Source organism: Tenrec ecaudatus, chromosome 4, assembly GCF_050624435.1.
Source record: "Tenrec ecaudatus isolate mTenEca1 chromosome 4, mTenEca1.hap1, whole genome shotgun sequence".
Taxonomy (NCBI): domain Eukaryota; kingdom Metazoa; phylum Chordata; class Mammalia; order Afrosoricida; family Tenrecidae; genus Tenrec; species Tenrec ecaudatus.
The window spans coordinates 21227315-21242973 of NC_134533.1; the positions used below are offsets into that span (position 1 = coordinate 21227315).

A 15659-nucleotide genomic window follows, 5' to 3' on the forward strand; every position below is an offset into this window, starting at 1 on the left:
AAACCCTCTTTCTCTTTCTCTCTTGCCCTCCTCCTTCCTGCTTGCTTGAATTTTGTTTCTGCCCCCAGGTAGCTCCCCATATAGGCTGTTGAGTCTGAGAGCTGTCTCCACCCTGCCATGTTTCCATCAACCTTGTATCCACGTGACTCTGACCCCACTGGGCTGGGATCGCCATGCTTCCAAAGTCACCTTGCTGCTTCATTGGCCTGCAGTATGTGAGTCTGAAGAGGGCGCTGGATAACATCAGACACATGGACCTGAGTTGGGGTGGGCTGAGTTGCCTTCTTGATATAACATGACTTCTTGATATAAAGTTCAAAACATATAAAGTTCTACTCTTCGCTGCATGCTATCTCTTGGATGAATTCTTTTTCACAAGAAAACTTACAACCACTCTGCTACCAAATGTTACCGAAACATAGCCAAACTGACATATTTTAGCCCAGTGAGACCTATGTCAGGCTTCCAACTTAGATATTTTTGTTGTAACTAGGTGCTCCTGAGTCAGTCTGATCAATAAGGACACTATGCACATGCTTGGTCATGGTCCATTCTCCCAGTTGTTCGTATGCTGGAACCGGGCCCAATGTTGCAATCACTGTGCCAATCCATCTAGTTGAGTTCTTCCTCGTTCTCCTGCCCCCTTATAATTCAAATGTGCGCATTCCCCTTCAGTCTTCCTAATTCAATGTCCAACTTTCACATGAATATAAGGCAGCTAAAAATACCATGACTGGCACCAGATACACCTTAGTCCTCAAAGAAATATCCTTGCTTTTCAGTATTCTATTATAGTCTTAGGTTCGCCTCATTAATCTCGTGAGACCCATGTACATTCATTGTATAATTAGGGTCCTTCAGTGTATGAAATCCAAGACAGATAAACATTTCAGAAATAGCAAAATGAGTCATGATTCCCGGAAGGTGTGGGAAGAGTAGTGGGGTGAGACTGATAGCAATGATTCCAACTGGAGGGAATGATTTACAAAATTATAGGTGAACAAATACATTGACTGGTATAAAATATGGCAAAAAACCCAAATAGAATTTATAATATAATATAATAAATATAAAATAAAATTAAGTGTTTCTAGGGGGTTAAGGTGGGGGAATAAGGGGAGCTGATATCAAAGAGTTCAAGAAGAAAGAAAATGTTTAGAAAATGATGATGGCAGCAATTACACAATTATGCTTGATCTAACTGAATTGTGGATTGTTATAATATATGCAAGAACTCCCCAAAATGATATAGATAGATAGATAGATAGTGTTTAAGGGCAGGGGGAAAAATGAAGTTTTGTGCATTAGATTTATCAAATGTTATGCGTATTGTGATCCTGACTGCTGCCTCCATTACCCTTGATTGTGGATCTAAGCAAGGCAAAAAACCTGATTTTGATCTTTTCCCTATATATACCTTAAGACAATAACTGTGTGTTGCTTTAAAGCACTATATTTGTAATGATTTGTTACAACAATACAAAAATATTATAACGCAAAAAACATATACTTTAAAGATCCATTACAGATGTCATTTCCAGAATACCAATAATCTCTGATCATTGATGAGTGTCCTCTTTCAAAAAAAGAAGTATAATCTCCATAATAATTTTCTTTAACCCTGTGCCAAAACCTCAAGATCAACTCCTAACCTGAAGTGTTTCCCCAATTCTCACTAAAAATATAAGCTGTGTATTACAATACTTTTATGTACTGACATTTCTAAAAGGGTATCAAGTATAATTTACTGTTTTTGCTTTTTTGAGTCTTACCTGGTTGCTATTTGGAAGCATAGGAGAAATCTCAGGAGGAGAGTAAATATTAATGCATGGCCATTCTTCAGTTTGGGTAATAAAAAATGGATCAAGCAGAAGAAGACTGATTTTCCCTTGCATGGGGGCACCAACCCACAATATCAAGCAATTTTGGTTCATGGTTCTCACATTCCTCACAAAGATGCTTCTATTTTAGCTCTCAGGGTCTCTCATTCTTTCTCTATCATGGTTCTGATTAAGAAAAAAATTTTCTTGAGGTTGCAACTTCAGTTGTCTTTGAAACTCTGTTACTTTCACTGGAAAATCTGACCCTGAGCTATAGCACAGGTTCTTCTTCAGGAAACGTGGAGGCCATGACAACAGGAACTCTAGATTGAGTGCATGTCCAGGAAAGGTGATATGTGAAGGGGCCCCCTCAAAAGAATCATACTTTTCAGTAACAATCAAATCAAAGTGGCCTCAGTAACCAGTAATAAACTATGTGAGATGAATTTCACCTTGAAGTGCACAGAATTGAAAACAAAGCAAAAATGTATACACATGTCAGAATAGATTATTGCAGAACCCATTGCTTCCCATGTCCACACAGAAAAAGAGATGTTTATATTCTTAACCAAACGATATACCAAAGTGCTTAGTAAATTAATATTCATACCAATTAACAACTTTAATCAATTTAGTACAAAGAAAAGAAACAAGAACTTCACGTAAGTAAAAACTCATGTTTAACTTTCAATGTAGATGAAAGTACAAATAAGGAATGGCATTAAAATTAATTTCTTAATCATTGTGAAATTACAGATTGTGGTGTTATCATTGTGAAATTACAGATTGTGGTGTGATGGTAACAAAAATTGGAAACTATCCCTAAGACAGAAATGTACATCTCATATGAACAATTCAGCCCACTCTACTTAAGTCATTATCCTGTTTGAATTGTATTGAAACCTCAGCGTAGTTTTCTCTCTGAGATATACAAATTTTTCTTTGAAATACCCAATATTCTTCTCTGAAAATTATAATTTTCAGCTGTGAAAAAAATATCTACCAGAAAGATCAGCATCTAGAGTGATAATTGAAATGATAATATAAGCAACCGGGCACCATTATCACTTATTTGATCACTGTTCATGACAGCCCCAGTGTTGTACAGAGCAGAACCGTCCCATGGGGGGTTTTGACTGTGATAACTATGGGAGCAGATTTGCCAGGCCTTTCTTCTGTAGCCCTGCTGGGTGGGTGTGCACTGCTAACCTTTAGGTTATTAGTCAGGTGACATCAGAAATCAACATGGGCAAGGACAGAGAAAACACATGAACAAAACCACAAGTGGTCCTAGACATTCAAGAGACAGCATTTTATGTCCTTAGATTTTATGTCAACAGAGTGGTTCCGTATTCTTTCATGAGGTAACCTGACAAAGTATGGTCACTTCCACGATAGGATCTACTGTAAAGCAGCCAAAGAGTTTGGGAAAGAATTGGGTAGAAAACCATTTCTTAATCTGGTCACAGCCTAGATACAACTATGGGAGGATTCGATTTAGGGTGTGGACTACTTTTAGTATCAATTGTCAGTGTGTGGAAGGTAGCTCACTTCTAGTGCTGGATCTGGACTATATCTGGTTCTTCAGTCTCCTTATACCAACTGCCAATCCCAGGAGCCATCAAAAGACGGCTAACCTTGGATTCATTCATCTAAACTGGGATTCATTCAGCATGTCATCTACCAGCCTGTGAGCTTCCTGGTTCATCTTTGCCAGCCACTGCACCTACAGGCATAAGGAAAAGCCTCCAGCTTGTATCTGACCTGTACTAGACCTGGATTAAACTTCCATAATTTAAAACTGTGTGGACCACTTATTAATAAACACCTCTTTGCATATATATTTCTAAGTGGCCATAAATGGTACGCCTTCACTAGACAACCCAATAATATCAGTCAATGGACCTTACATTTCTGTTTGCTTCTGGTGTTATTTCCTCCTCTCCACAAAATAAAGCTCTCTATTCTTCTACATGAAATTGTTTCAACACTAATTAGGATATGTGTTCATATTGCCTATCTACCTGAAGAAACTGACTCTCATTCTCCAACATAGGATTCTATTAAATCTCTAATCAGAAAATAATATTCTCCGTTGAATTATTTTAGGTCAACACAAACCAATCCATTCATCTTCAGTATGCTGAGATCAGTTTCTTGCTCCACAAATTCCTCATGGCATTTTTCACCTCTGCATTTCTTAGCGTATAAATCAGAGGATTGAGCAAAGGAGTTGCAATGGTATAGAACACGGCTATCATCTTATCCATGGAGAAGGTGGTCGCAGGGCGTGTGTATATAAATATGCAAGGCCCAAAGAACAGGATGACCACGATGATATGGGAGGTGCACGTGGAGAGGGCTTTTTTCCTCCCTTCAGCACTGTGATTTCTCAGAGAATGCAAGATGATAACATAGGAGAACATCAGCATGACAAAACTCACTGTGCAAATGGCCCCGCTATTGGAAACCAAGAGGAGGTTGATCACATAGGTGTCTGCACAGGCGAGTTTCAACAAGGGCTGCAAGTCACATACATAGTGATCAATCACATTGGGACCACAGAAAGGTAAACTCAAAGCCAAAATAATCTGCACTGAGGAATGCACACAGGACCCGACCCAGGCGACAGCTACCAATATACTGCAAACCCTCCTGCTCATGATGGTCGTGTAGTGCAGGGGCTTACAGATGGCCACATAGCGATCAGCAGCCATGAGGATGAGAATGAAGATCTCCAGACAGCCAAAGAAATGGAATGAAAATACCTGGAGAATGCACTCATTGAAAGAGATGGTGCTGTTCTTCAAAAGGGCATCCACAATCGTTCTAGGGGCTATGGAAGTAGAGAAGCAGGTATCAGACAAGGATAAGTAGAAAAGGAAGAAGTACATGGGACTCCCAAGTGTTCGGCTGGTCTTGATAGTAATAATTATCAGCACGTTACCCACCAATGTGCCCAAGTAGAAAAACAAGAAGAGGACAAATATGATTTTCTTCTTAGCAGGATCCTGTGTCAAGCCAAGCAGAATGAATTCAGTCACATTATTATTCAGCAGCATGATTTCATGAATGAGAAGAAGTTATACGTGTGAAATATTTTATCTGAAAGAGAAATTACAGAAATCGGTTTACAGTGCTATGAAATTGTCGAATACTTTAACCAAGCTATTTTGTGATGCTATGCAATATTATGAAATATTTTGAGCAAAATGAATAGTCCTTAATAGGGAGAATCTAGCTGTGGTCTATTAATAAGTCACGTCAACTTGTGCCTCAGTTTTTAAGGACCACTTTATAGGGGCATTGAAAGTTTCTTTTTTTTTTTTTAATTTTTTTTAAATTTTGGCATTGAAAGTTTCTTTTTTTAAATTTTTTTTATTTTGGCATTGAAAGTTTCTTTTTTTTAATTTTTATTTATTTTGGCATTGAAAGTTTCAAATAGCTTATGAAAGATTCCTTTCTAGATCACTCTTCAAAGGCAACACTGTGCTAATTGTCATATTTTTGTGTTCTTCTTAAATTAAGTTATTTATTTTAAAAATCTGAATATATGGTTCCAATTTATTTTTTGCCTTTAAAAATTCATATTCAGTGGACATTTGACCCTATGTTTAGCACAGTTTATCACTAAGTTTATATATTTGTTTTTTTGATTTTAATGTTATAAATATCAAATCATACATTATGGCATTTCCTTCTTCATAAAAATGCCTCACTTATACAAATATTTAACATTGCATATATATTAGTGACTCATATTTATATTCAAGAATATTACTTATAAATCTATAATAAGACAAGAACCCAAAAACCTCCAAAAGAGTTGCCATTCCAACTCATGGAGACCCCTTGTGTTGCTAAACAGAACAACTTATGGGGTTCCCCTCATGACAATTTTCAAGGAAATGTCTCATCAGGCCTTTCTTCCCTGGTGGTGCTTGGTAAATGTAATGTCAACCTTTAGATTAGTAGTTGAGCACACACCTTTTGCACCACTGAAAGACCATCAAATAGGATATGGCCCAGTGATTTCCTAAACACGCTCTCCCAATTTTTCCAGTTTGAAAATGACAGTAAGAAACTCTCTTCCTTTGTTGTGGAGTCGGTTTTGATGCATCCACACTGCTGGCCAGTGGATAGCATCGCACAGTGATTCTACAAGACAGAGCACAATGTTCCCAGGGTTTCCAAGGTTGTACATGTTTAGAAGCCAAGTGACACATATGAATCCCACGAGCAGTTGGTGAGTTTGAACCACCTAGGAACCCAATACTTAGTCCACTTTGCCACCAGGGATCCATATAAATTTTTATTGGCCTCTAAGTCATGTAATTTTTACTTAACATTTTAATGGTCTTTAGTGTGTAACACATGCGAATAAAGATAAATGTTCTTTGATAATTGTTCTTAAATTACCTACAACCTTTGGTAGTACAAGGGTTCCAATGCTCAGCTGATCACCAAAATATCTGATGTTGAACCTCACTAGCTGCTCCACCAAGGAAACATGAGGCCGCCTGCTTCCTTGAAGGTCCACAGTCTTGGGAGCTCTATGGAGCAGTTCTCCTCTGTTCTAGAGGGCCGCTAGGGATTGCAATGGACTAGATGGCAGTGGGTTTGGAACAAGGCCTCTCAAAGAGGGTTGCTGACTCCAAGGTCAGCCGTTTACACTACAAGCCTCTCAGCAAAGGGAAGATGGAACTTTCTGCTTTTGAAAAGAGTTACGATCTTGGAACCCACGGGGCAATACTCTAAGGACACAGTGAGTCAGAATCGACTGTATGGCATGTAGTGTGTGATATTCTATGTGGTTGAAAAGTACCAGATAGAAAACTCAGAGTTCTTGAAGTTACATTTCCAAATTTACATGTGGGAGGTGATGGCTTAATGGGTTCTTGTCTGATCATTCAAGTTTTTGGCTTAGATGTCTGAGATCTGTGGCAGTGAGTTTGAGGTTATCACCAGGCTACCAGGCAGCTGGTGCAGAAGCAGCGCATAACTGTAAACCCCAGTAGAGTTTGTATTATCTAAGTGTCTAAAATGCCCATGTTTCTGGAGCAAAGCAGAGAAGCAGCCAAAGGAAGATAGGTACAGGCTCCAGGGAACAGCGCTGCTCCTGTAAAAAAACACCTTCTCCTCAGCATATGTTTCTTGTGACCTAGGTAATTTCCATATGAAAAGGCAAGCATCTTGCTCTCTTCCTGCTAACCTACACCTCTGTTTACTTGCTGCTTTGTTAAATCTCTTTCACAACTCAAGAGACTGGTTTATAAAATTCTGTACTCAAAGACAGTTCATTACAATAACAAAGAAAACGAATTCCCAAATGGCCTAAAGCCCCAACACAGCAAACAAAGGTCTAAAGAGTCCATTTCTACTCATACTTATTAAGAGCAAACCTGGTTATTTCAATCATGTCTTTGTTCATATCACTCAGATACATTTTCTCTAAGCTCTAGTGCAATTTGCTTTGTTCTTTGCACAAAGGGATTTTTAAATCAGTTTTAAGATATCATGGTACAGAGTAGCACAAAACAGTTCCAAAATTAACTATTCATTGAATTCTGTGGATACTAAAAAACATATTAAAGTTCAATAGGAACACAGGAGTAACATGTCAGATGGGAAATTTATCATGAAATAGTATAGAAGGCAAATAATAAAAATGAGGAAGGACAATATCTCAAAACACACCTTGCTGTCTCCTTTCTTCTTGGGATCCTTTCCATTGTCGCTTGCTTCCTCCTTCTCATGACTCCTTAACCAATCATAGAGAATCGTCTGTTCCCATTTCCATTGAGTGGATTGAGACTCATTGTGACCCTATAGAATGTGCACAACTGCTCCTGTTTCTGAGTTTCTGTTCCTCGATTTCCAGTGCTGAAACTTTTTTCTTTTGTTTTTAATTTTTATTTATTTATTTATATTATTAACAAATCATTGTACTGGGGGATCTTACAACATTCTGTACATCAGTGATATCAAGCATATTTGTACATATATGTTCCATCATCATTTCCCAAATATTTTCTCTCTAATGAGCCCTTGGTATAACCTCCTCTTTTATCCCCTCACTCCCTACCCTCCCTCCTTCCTGAATCTTTGATCAATTATATATTGTTGTTAATATTTCGCATCTTTTACTGTCTGTGGTTTCCCTTTACTAAAGGCCCTGTGGTAGTGGAAATTCTCCTGTTTTCCACATGCTGTCTTTGTAACATAACATATTGTTACTTGCAATACAATTATTTGGATGGGGGTGTTTTTGCTTACTTCAAGGAGTAAGACTCTTAGAACACTGTTTTAAGAATTATATTATGTATCAGTTCATACCAAAAGCCTTGTGTAATGTGTACTCAATAAATGTTTTCAAACAGAACATTCTCTGCTTTTAAAACACATTAATATATATATACTTTTCATATATTATTATAAACCATATAATGTGTCTAATTACTGCTATTGTGATTATAAAGTACATTCACTCCATTAATTATGCAGGGCCTTCTACCATTAATTGAATAAAAGGCAGACAAATATACTCCACATTTATAAAGTTCAGATGAGAGGCATGTTTAAAATAAATTAATGAATTCGCTGTATAAACCATATTAGAATATAATGTATTTTTCATCATACCACATTGCCATGTCGGACTCTAGACAAACCACCAACTAAGATGATCATCTTAAGCATTTGGCTTCATGTACATGAATAGTTGACCTTCATTGTTATCTATCATTAAGTTGCTGTTGACTCCTGGAAACCCAGATGTGTAAGAGTATGTCAACAAGTAGCTACAGGCTTTGACGCTCAGAAGTCCAATTTAAAAATACAAAAGTTCACCTTCTGTGAGGTCCTCACTCTGTGTTACTGAATCCCATGCCTCCTGATATCTGACAAAGAGACCTGGAAAAAATCTGACCTGAGAAGAAAGACGTTGTCATAAAACTCAATGTGTATTATTATGCTTCCTATATATAGCTGCCCTGAATATTGATACTACTATTTAATATTTCTTTTTAACTTTTATCAGAGAAGAGGAGTCTTATGGAACCAAAATGGTGGGTATAATAGCAAGAGAAAAGGAGTGAAATAGGGATTAATATCAAGGGAAGGGATGAGTTTTAGCAAAATAGTTTCAAGAACTCCCTTTTCCACATGTAGAGAAAACTATCCTTCACCTCCTTTACATAGTTTGCAGCCTCTTTATTTGAACGTTTCTGTAACAAACCTTTATTCAGCTTTTGAGAATGAATTACAGAAGAGGGTGAACTGAAAAGCACATTTTTTTTTTCTATTTCATGTTGAAAGCAGTGTTATATAATATTCTGGTCCATGCATCTCATGGAGATAGAATATCTGGCATTTTCCAAAAATTTTACCAAGATCACCACCCCCATTCAATTTTTTATCTAATTTCTAACCAGACACAATCTCATTTAACTTTCTAGTGCTTGTAGTTCTCAGTAAGGATTTCATTGCTACCATAAAACAAAAGCATCGGCAAATGTTTCCCCATCTGCCAGCTCAAGCAGCGATAGGCTTCATCTCTGCCCACACAATAATGATGACTTTCGCATAACAGATGTTTAGAATCTTTGTTGAATCCAAAGGATATATATTTTTTTTGAAAAAAAAATTGCCAAGGCATACTGGTTAGGAAGAGATAGGTGGGACGCCTTCAAACTATAGCCCTTAGTCACCCTCAGGACCTGAATTCTCCTCTATGGCAGAGTTATCAGCCATTTAAGAGAAGAAGGGCAGCATTTAACAATGATGAAGTTCAGAGGTGGAGGAAAGAAGGAGGAACAGAAGTAGAAAACACAGGGAGAAAGCAGAGTAAAAGATAAGTACACTGAAGGTATAGCAATGGGTGAGTTGAAACAAAATGTTTATGAATTGTTGAATGTAAAACCAATGATTTGGTACATAAACATTTGCCTCATGAATAATGAAATCATTTAAATAATTTTAAAGGTTCCAAATTTTAAAAGATTGATATTAAAAAAGCTTATATTTTATTTAAACTGTTTCCTAATTTAACAGTAACATTTTTATAAAGGTTCATTTTAAATTTTATTTCTGTTGCTTCTGCAGATCAAGTGAGATCAAGATAGTCAGAAAGAATATGGAAATATATTACAATATAATATTTGATTATTTGGTAAGCTCAGAGTTCATAATGATAAAGATAATGGGTAACTTACTTGTTTGAAGGCTGTCCATTTACTATCACATCTGTCTTTTCCTTTTATACATAAGGCTACTCGTAGCATACTGGAAATGAAAAAAATTTCCTCTCTGTACCCCAGAGGGAATAAACACATAATGACATAGGGCATATCATTCTACAGCGTATTAGTCCCTAACGTCTTCTCCCCCTCGCTATTCAGCACAACCCTCAGTGTGGTAATAAATTAACTTTTTATTTGTCTATTTAGACTATCAGAAGAGCAAGTCATTGTTGGCTGCCATCAAGTTGATTTCCACTAATATCTATCCAGTTTTAATATTTAATCGTTGCTCTTTTTAAATTTTATCAGACAGAGAAAGAAAAGAATTATGGAGCTACATAGTAGATACAGTGTTCAGAGCCTATGAACCAGAAGGGCCTTCATTAAGGACAAACATTGAAGAAAGGATGACTTTGGATCAAAGTGTTTTCATACAAACTATGCATGTTTATCCATTCAAACTATGGAAAGCCTTGAGAAGAATACACCGTCCAGAACAGTTCTTTGTGCTCCCGTGGACTTGCACAAGGATCAAGAGGCAGTTGAGCAAATAGAATACGGGTACACTACATGGTTTAAAATCAGGAAAGATTTGTATCATGATTTTATCCACACATAATGCACATTCAAAATGAATGCTGGGCAAATACCCAGAGAGGTGGTTATATGAAATACAACTCAATGTAAACAAAATTGAAATCTTCACAACTGATAATTAGGTAACATCATGAGAAACTGAGAAAAGCTAGACATTTTTAAGGATTTCACCTTGCTTGGATCAATAAGCAATGCCTATGGAAGCAACTGTCTATACACTAGAGACACACTGTATTGGATAAATCTGCTTCATAATTTTTTAAAGAAAAGTGTTGAAAAGCAAGGATGCTACTTTGAGGACACCTAACTCGAGTAAATCAACTGCCTCGTCTACGTGTGGAAGTTGGACACAGAGTAAGGAAGACCAAATGAAAATAGACAGACACATTTGAATTATGGTACCGATGAAGATATTGAAAGAACATGGATTGTAAAAAAAAACAAAACAAAAAAACGAACAAATCTGTCTTGGAGGAAGGATAGCCAGAATACACTTTATATGCAAAAATAGCAAGACTTTATCTCATGCTTTGGAATGTTGTCAGGAGAAATCAGTTCTAGGAGAAAGACATCATGCTTGGTAAAGAGGAGGGACAGAGAAAAAGAGGAAGGTCTTTGCCAAATGATTAACACGGTGGATGTAGCAATAGGCCAATAGGCTCAAACATGAGTTCAATTGTGAGGATGGTGCTGGGCCAATTGGTGTTTCATTCTGTTGTACATAGGATTTCAATGAGATGTAATTGATTGGATAGGACCTGACAACAACAAATAACTGGCCTGTAATGACTACTCTATTCTTCCTATTTTCATACATTATGAAAATACTTTCATATAGTCATAATGACTACCATATTCTTCCTATTTTCATACTTTCTTTGCTTTTTGTGATCGGTCTTAGTGCTGCAGCTATAGGTTTGCCTTAGTGAATGAGCATGTTTGAAATGTTCCTTGTGTCTAACACTCATTTATTTTTTGTTAATAGTTTTATTGGCACTTACGCCATATATCTTACAATAGATCAATCATTCAGTCATATGAAGCGGAACTGTACAATCATTAACACAATCAATGTGGAGCATACCCCCCAATTCTGATATGATTAAATCACCTTTAAAATGAGTTGTGTAATCAAAATCAGTTCCAGTGCTCCTTCCCCACAGCTAGCCTTCATTGTTTACTCCTGAAATCTCCTCACCCACGCCCCTCACCCACGCCCCTCACCCACACCCCATCACCCACACCCCAACCCTACAGCCCTTATCAACCCGTGCATATGTTATCATTATTCATCAACTTCTGTGTATCACTAAGTGGGAAACCCAACAGAAACAATAAAAACAAAAGCAAAATAAAGTGGTAAGGATAAAATAATAATATAAAGATAAAAATACAAATAATTAGTAAGAAAAAAGACCCCCATCAATATTTTAAAAGCCAGGGAAGAAATTTTTGTCAGGAAAGAAGTAAGAGCATCTTACATCTAGAACAATTTCAGGGTCTGTCTACAGGGAAGCCAACTGTCCAAGCTTCAAGTTTGACCCAGCAGACTCTAGATTACATTGGTCTCTGCCTGATATTGTCCATTCAAGACTCTTGCCTATGGGGCCTCCTCCTTCATGTTGGCTATTTTGTAGTGTGCACAGGAAGATGATGTATAGTTCATGGCCGGTAGGTAGCCTTCTTGTCTTTGTCCAGGAATTGATTCCTAAAACTTGTTTAATTGGTGTTTCTTCTTATAGTAGTGGACTCATAAAATACTTGTCATTTTGTGATTGATTTTCTTCACTCAGCAAAATGATTTCCAGGTCCTTTCAAGTAATGCAGTGTTTCATGCTTTCACTGCAGTTTTTTTGGGATGCATAATAATCCATTGTGTGTGTTTCTTTATCCATTATTCAACTGTTGAGTATTTGGGCAGCTTCCAGGTTCTCATTACTGTGATTTGTGCTGCTATGAACATGGGAGAGCACACTCATATTGTCTTATTTCTTTAGGCTATATCCCTTACAGTGAATTTGCTATATCATATGGGATTTTAATTTCCATTTGCTTGAAGTATCACCATATCATTTTCCACAGAGGCTGTATGTATTTACAAGTGCACCAGCAATGTATACAAGGTCCAATCTCTGCACATCCTTCCCAGCATTTGGTTGGTTTTTTATGTTTTGTTTTTACATTTGGGCTAGTATTGTGGGTGTAAAGTGGTATCTCATTGTGGTTTTAATTTGCATCTCTCTCATGGCTAGTGATTGTAAACATGTTTTCATGTGTTCGTTAGCCATTTGTACTTCATTTTTGGTAAACTGTTAATATCCCCCCACCTTTTTTCAGTTGGGTCTCTTGTTATTTTCTTATTTGGTTGTTGTACAGTTGTGTGTATTTGGGTAATTAGTCCTTTGTCTGATCTCTCATTGAGAATTTTCTTTCCCAATCTGTAGGCTCTCATCTCACTCTCCTACTGAAGTCTTTTGGTGTCCAAAATGATGTAATTTTAGCATGTTCCAATCATATATCTTATCTTCTGCTGAATGTGCTTCCACATTATGCTTGGCAATATAAGTATGCCCTATAATAGGGCTTTTAAATTAGTTCCAGCCTTCTCATTGATCTTCTTGAGAGTTTTGGGGCTTCCATTCAGGTCTTTAATCCATCTTGAGTTCATTTTTGTGCATGGGAAAAGGAATGGATATTGTTTCATTCTTCATTCTTCTGCATATGGAAATCCAGTTTGTCCAACACTATTTGTTGAAGAGGCTGTCTTTCTCCCACTGGACATTTCTAAGTTCTTGGTCAGAGATTAAATGCCTGTCGGCTGAAGTATATATGTTTGTATTTTCTGTTCTGATTCATTGGTCTATGCATATCTCATTGTTCCAGTACCAGGCTGGTTAGACTACTGTGGCTATGTTGTAGGTTTATAGGTCAGTTCATGTTAGGTTGCCTACGTGGTTCTTTGTTTTAAGAAGTTCTTTGCTTATCATGTGTCTTTTCTCTGCCCATAAGTAATTGGTAACTGGTTTTTCCATTTCGTTAAAAACATATTTGGGATTTGAATAGGTATTTCATGTATCTATAAATTGTTTTAGGTAGTATTGTCATTTTCACGATATTAAGTCTGCCTATCGATGGACATGGGCTATTCTTCCATTTATGTAGACCCTTTTTAATTTCTTGTAGTTATATTCCATAGTTTTCTCTGTATAGTTTGTTTCTTTAGTTTAGTTTATTCTTAAGTATTTCATTTTTTGTGTGGCTATTGTAAATTGTATTGATAATTTTCTTTTTTTCAGATCTCTTCCTTGGCATAAAGGAATAAGATTGATGTCTGGTTATTAACTTTGTATCCTCCTACCTTTCTGAATAACTTGATTGTTTCCAACAAGGTTTCTCTGGAGACTTGAGTTTTCTCTATATAGGATCATATCATTTGCAAATAGCAAGACTTTCACTTCTTTGCTTATTTGTATTCCCTTAATGTCTTTTCATTGTCGATGGCTCTAGCTAAAAGTTCCAGCAAAATGTTGAATAAGAGTGGTGACAGGGCATCCTTGCCTGGTACCTGTTTTCAATGGGAATGTTTCTAGCTTTCCCCATTGAGCATGATGTTGACTGTTGGTTTCTCATATATGGCTTTTATATAGTGAGGGTTTTTCCTTTTATTCCTATTTTGGATGACTGTTTTAAACAAAAATAGATGTTGAATATTGTGAAATGCCTTTTCTGCATCTATTGATATGATGATGTGATTTTTATTTCTTACCTTGTTATGTTGGGGTTTAAATTGATAGTTTTTCAAATATGAAATATCCCTTTATACCTGGAATGAATCTCATTTGATGAAGTATATATTTGATATACTGCTGTTGTCTATCACCCAGGATTTTGTTGAGGATTTGAGCATCAATGTTCATGAGGGATATTGGCCTATAATTGTCGATCTTTGTGGGGTGCTTGACTGGTTTGGTTATCAGTATTACTCTGGCTTCATCAAATGGGTTTGGGAGTTTGTTGTCTCTTCTTATATTCTGGAAGAATTTGTATAATATTGGTTTCAAATCTTCTTTGAATATTTGTTAGAAGTCTCTGTGAAACCATTTGGTTTTAGGCTGTTTTTGTTTGATAGTTTCTTAATGACTTGCTCTATTTCTTCGTTGTTATGGGTATGTTAAATTTTAAATATTTTATCCATCAATTTATCCTAGATTGACAAATTTGATTGAGTACAGTTTTTCATATTAACGTGTTATTCTTTTATTTCCATTGGATCTGTTGTAATGTCACCATTTCATCTCTTATTCTGAGTTTTGCTTTTTTTTTTCTCTTTATTAACTTTTGCTAAGTTGGCCAATAATCTCTATTTTGTTAATCTTTTCAAAGAACCAGTTGATTGTCTTGTTGATTTCCCCCACCCCCTTTTTCCCCCATATCATTTATTTTTGCTTTGATCCTTGTGATCTCTTTCCTTCCTTATTGGAGGGATTATGTCACTGTCCTTATTCCAGATCTTGGAGATGTTGTACGAGGGTGTTGATTTTAGATATCTCCTCTTTTTGCATGTGTGTGTTGATAGCTATAAATTGACCTCTAGTTACTGCTTTTACTATATTTCAAAAGTTTTGATATGTAATGTTATGATTCGCATTTTCTCAAGGAATTAAAAAAATTTCTTCCTCTATTTGTCTTATTACCCAGACATTTTTTTCAGTATTTTGCTGTTCAACCTTCAAGTGTTCTTCTTTATATTTCTGCTTGTTTTATTGTTGATTTCTAATTATATCACATTGTGGCCTGAAAGGAATAATTGTGAAATCTCAGTTGTTTTTAATTTGTTGAGCCATGATTTGTGCCCTAGTATGTGGTCTATTAAGGAGACTGTTCCATGTGTGTTGGAGAATGTATAGTGTTTTTTTGTCTGATAACACACTCTATATCTCTACTAGTCATTTTTAATGATTGTGTAATTGAGTTTTTTTAGTCTTTGTTGAGATTTTTCTTG

The 15659-nt window shown here is 36.4% G+C and overlaps 1 protein-coding gene across 1 annotated transcript; it reads right to left on the reverse strand.

Annotated features, from left to right (window-relative positions):
- Nucleotides 1-3955: 3955 nt before the first annotated feature.
- On the reverse strand, nucleotides 3956-4912 carry LOC142445746 (olfactory receptor 4C11-like). The gene has a single exon (XM_075547671.1). It carries the CDS (start codon nucleotides 4880-4882, stop codon nucleotides 3956-3958), a length of 927 nt encoding a protein of 308 aa, XP_075403786.1. The 5' UTR covers nucleotides 4883-4912.
- Nucleotides 4913-15659: the final 10747 nt, after the last annotated feature.

What these genes read in the sequence shown, in the direction of transcription:
- LOC142445746 (XM_075547671.1), bottom strand. Translation starts at nt 4,882, where the DNA reads ATGCTGCTGAATAATAATGTGACTGAATTCATTCTGCTTGGCTTGACA.